Below are 3,868 nucleotides of genomic sequence, written 5' to 3' on the forward strand. Positions count from 1 at the left end.
GGGGTTGGGGGCAGGGAGCAGGCGGCGGGCAGGATGCCCGGGGTGAGTTGGCGCGTTCCGGATCTTCGCTCCTCTCTCTCGGGGCTCGGGCGACGCAGCCTATCGGCCGTCTTCGCCGCTCGCAGAAGAGGGTCGTCCGGGTGTTTGGTTTTATTCGAAAGTTTCTGGGCTTTTTGTAAAATCCAAAGCAACCGAACAAAAAGAGTTCAGGCCGCGCGGCGCCTCGCCGCGCACCGGCGGGGGGCCCGGCCCGCGGGGTCACTGCACGGAGCCGGGCAGTGTGTGGTGGTGGTGGTGCAGCGCGGCCGGCGGGGGCGCCGAGGGCGGCGACGCACCGCCCCCGCCCGGCCCCAGCTCGCCGGGTGCGTACACGTCGTCCATGGGCGGGTGGCCGGCGCCGGCCGCCGGGGTCATGCGCTTCTCCTTCTGCCGCCGGTTGCAGAACCAGACGCGCACCACCTCCTTCTCCAGCTGCAGGCTGTCGGCCAAGCCTGTGATCTCATGCGCCGAGGGCTTGGGGCACTTGAGAAAGTGGCTCTCGAGCGCGCCTTTGACCCCCACCTCGATGGACGTGCGCTTCTTGCGCTTGCGGCCCTGCGCCGCGATCTTGTCCATGTTGGTGGGGCTGCCGCTGGACGAGTCGGTCTCCTCCAGCCACTTGTTGAGCAGCGGCTTGAGCTTGCACATGTTCTTGAAGCTCAGCTGCAGGGCCTCGAAGCGGCAGATGGTGGTCTGCGAGAACACGTTACCGTACAGCGTGCCCAGCGCCAGCCCCACGTCGGCCTGCGTGAAGCCCAGCTTGATGCGCCGCTGCTTGAACTGCTTGGCGAACTGCTCCAGGTCGTCCGAGCTGGGCGCGTCCTCGTCCGAGTGCTCGCCCACCGACGAGCCACCGCCGCCCGCGCCCGGGTGCAGGTGCGCCGCTGCCGCGTGCAGGCCGCTGGCGTGTGCATGTCCGTGTGCGTGTCCGTGGGCGCCCAGGTGCGGCGGAGGCGACGGCTCCAGCTGAGCCTCGTGGCCGTCCTCGTGCAGCGCGTGGTGCAGGCCCGGCCCCGCGCCGCCGCCGCCCGCCGCCAGCATTCCGGCCAGGCCGCTGCCACCGCCCCCCGGGTAGGCCGCCTGCGCGTACAGCCCGAGCGGTTGGGGCTGGTGGCCCCCGCCGGCCCCCGGCGACGGCGACATGGCCGGGCCCAAGTGGTGTGCCGTGCCGCCCTGCGCCCATGCCGCGCCCGCGTGGGCCGCCCCCTGGTGCACCAGGCGCGCGTGGAAACCGCCGCCGCCGCCACCGTCGTCGGCTCGGCCGGCGCTGCCGCCGCCCGCCTTGCCGTGTTCCAGGTGCGGGCCGCCGGCCCAGTCGCCGCCGCCGCCTCCTCCCGTGGGTAGCCACTGCGGGTGCGCTAGGCCCACGGGGTGGCCCGCGCCCGCGCCCAGCCACTCGTGGTGCATCAGCTTCTGCACTTCGCGGTACGCGGCCCCCGCGTGCAGCCGCTCGGCTGCCGCCGCCGCTGCCGCTGCCGCCGCGGCATCCGGATGCATAAGCGGTCCCGTGCCCCCGGCTCCGCCGCCGGGGCCCCGGGGCAAGTACTGCGCGGTGGTGGCCATGCCGCCCCGCGCACCGCGCCCCGCGCCGCGCCGCCGCCGCCGCTCCGCTCCGTCTGCGGGCCCCGCCGCCGCGCTCCGCCGGCTTAAAGCCCGACCAGCTCAGCGCTCTGGAGCCCCACCCCACCCGCCACCCATTGGCTGCCAGCGGAGCCGCCTCCCGCCCCCCGGCCCCGGCCCCCGCCCCCCCTGCCCGCCTGCCGTTCGGCCCGGCCGCCCAGAGCTCGCCATTGGGCCTCACTCCTGGGGTCCCGCGCGCCGACCATGCTGATTGGCCGCTGGGGCTTCATTCACAGCCCCCCCTACCTTCCGCGTATACGCTCACGCCCCGGGGGCGCGGCCGCCACGTGGGGAGTGGCGCGGGGGTGGCACTGGGACCGCACCCCCTCTCGTCCTGGCTGCGTGGGCCCCACTTTCCCCCGGCGCTGGAGACTCCGAGCCCGGCGGGTCCCACGCTCCAAGCGAGCAGAATTCCCGCCGGTCACCCGCCCGGGTGGCCAGAGGCGGTGGCGGGGATGGCGGGCTCCGGGAGGCGCTCGGGTTCCGAGAAGCAGCTCAGCCCCGCGCTCCTCCTTCCGCCGTGCCGCTGCCGGCGGGCCGGGATTCCCGCGGGTCTCGGCGGCTGCGAGCGGCAGGCGGCGCGGGTCCCCGGCTCGGTTGCGGCGCGGCTGCTCACCTCGCCCGCCTCGCCTCCCGCAACTTCCAGCGGGCACGGAGCTCTCCTCTGCGCTCCTACCCGGCCCGTCTCGTTTTCCCTCTTCACCCTCTAGACCACCCAGCGCAACTCCGTCGACCTCCGCCGCCCTGAGAGAGCGTCGGGCGCGGGCAGAGTCGGACTGGCCCCGACTTCACGCCTCTCACGGGCTCTCCTTCTCCCGGGCGCCGCGGCCCAGGTGAGTACCTCGCGGGTGGCTCGGGGCCGGAACAGCCGGCGGCAGCGATGCTGTGGGGAGACGGGAACTCCTGTAACCAGGCCGATTCCGAGATTCCTGAGTGAGAGGATCTCGAGGTGGAGACCGTGGCTCCGGGAAAGCACCGCCGACAGGAATGGTGGACACACTGGGCCCACGGGTATCTGACCCACGCCGCCGCCTCGCTCCTTCTCCTTCCTGCCTGCCCGGCTCATTGGCCTGGGTCATGGCGGGGTCACGCCCCGGGGAAGCTTGCTCTAGGTGAGGAGTGGCGTGGACATGGGGAAGGGCGCTGGTGCCTCAGAAATCCGGTGTGCAGGCTGGGAGCTGTCCAGCCTTGCAGGGAGCCCTGGGCTGGAGTTTAACCCACTTGCCTGGGGCTGCTGAAAAGGGAACTGGGACTGAAGAGGTCTTGTTGGAAAGGTGCGGCATGCGATTGGCTTACCTACTCATCCCCCAGGTCTTTGAGGACTCCCTGAAGGATCCTGAGTGGACTTGGACCCCAGCATCAGCTCTTCTGTGCCATGCTGGCTGGAGGATGAGTGGAATGAGCTGTAGCCTCCACGTCTTCCCCACGCTGAGGCTTGGCTCTCGGGGAGTCTTCCAGCTGCCAGTTCACCTCTTTTCTATCCCTGATCTTGCCTCCAGTGGATTCATAGATTCCAGGGCCCCGGGGGTCCTAGATTGGAGGGCCGAGCTGGGGGCCCAGCTAGGGCCCTACTGGCAAGTCAGGACTGTGGAATAAAGCCTCAGTGTGTGAAGAAGGGTGATGGGGGCTCAGGGGGCAGCCGCAGTGGGGGTGACTGGGGCAAAGTCGACAGTGACAAGGGTCATCCTTGGGCACAGACTGTGCTCATCCAGGCCCTAAACGCCCTAGGACCAGCCTCTGGCTAGCCCCCAAGGGATGGGGTGGCCACTGGCCACTGTCCTGAGCAGAGTCCTTAGGTACCACTCCCACTGCAAGAGCTGTGATGGAGCCCTGTGTCTGAACCTAGCTAGGGATGCTGGGCTTTCCTGGACTCTGGCCCAGGAAGTGGTCACCTTGAGGCAGCCCAGGACTTCCTGGTCCACTCGCCTTCCTGGCCTCTCTCCCAGGCTCAGGAGGTAGGACCAAGGCTGGGAATCCTGTAGTGAAGTCCCCTCTCACGCCAGCCCTAACCAGACCTGCATGACACTGAAGCTTGGGCTTCCAACCTGGACCTGCCACTGTCTTCCTGGGCAAGAATAACTCTAGCCCAGTCTTCTAGGGCTTGGTTCTTCTACCTGTAAATTGGGAATAACAGTACCATAAGCAGCACACCTGTCTCACTAAGGTAAGTCAGAGGGTGGTACAAGACAACGTGAGTGAAAAGGGCTCA

At 69.4% G+C, this 3,868-nt stretch overlaps 1 protein-coding gene across 1 annotated transcript; it reads right to left on the minus strand.

The window, feature by feature from the left end:
- Positions 1-258: 258 nt before the first annotated feature.
- Positions 259-1,602, minus strand: POU3F1 (POU class 3 homeobox 1; the record flags this gene model as incomplete). Its single annotated transcript, XM_082615216.1, has 1 exon — positions 259-1,602. One exon carries the CDS (start codon positions 1,600-1,602, stop codon positions 259-261), a length of 1,344 nt encoding a protein of 447 aa, XP_082471342.1.
- Between the last annotated feature and the right edge of the window lie 2,266 nt (positions 1,603-3,868).

This window comes from Mesoplodon mirus (genome assembly GCF_964341445.2).
Source record: "Mesoplodon mirus genome assembly, chromosome: 3".
NCBI classification, from domain to species: Eukaryota; Metazoa; Chordata; class Mammalia; order Artiodactyla; family Ziphiidae; genus Mesoplodon; species Mesoplodon mirus.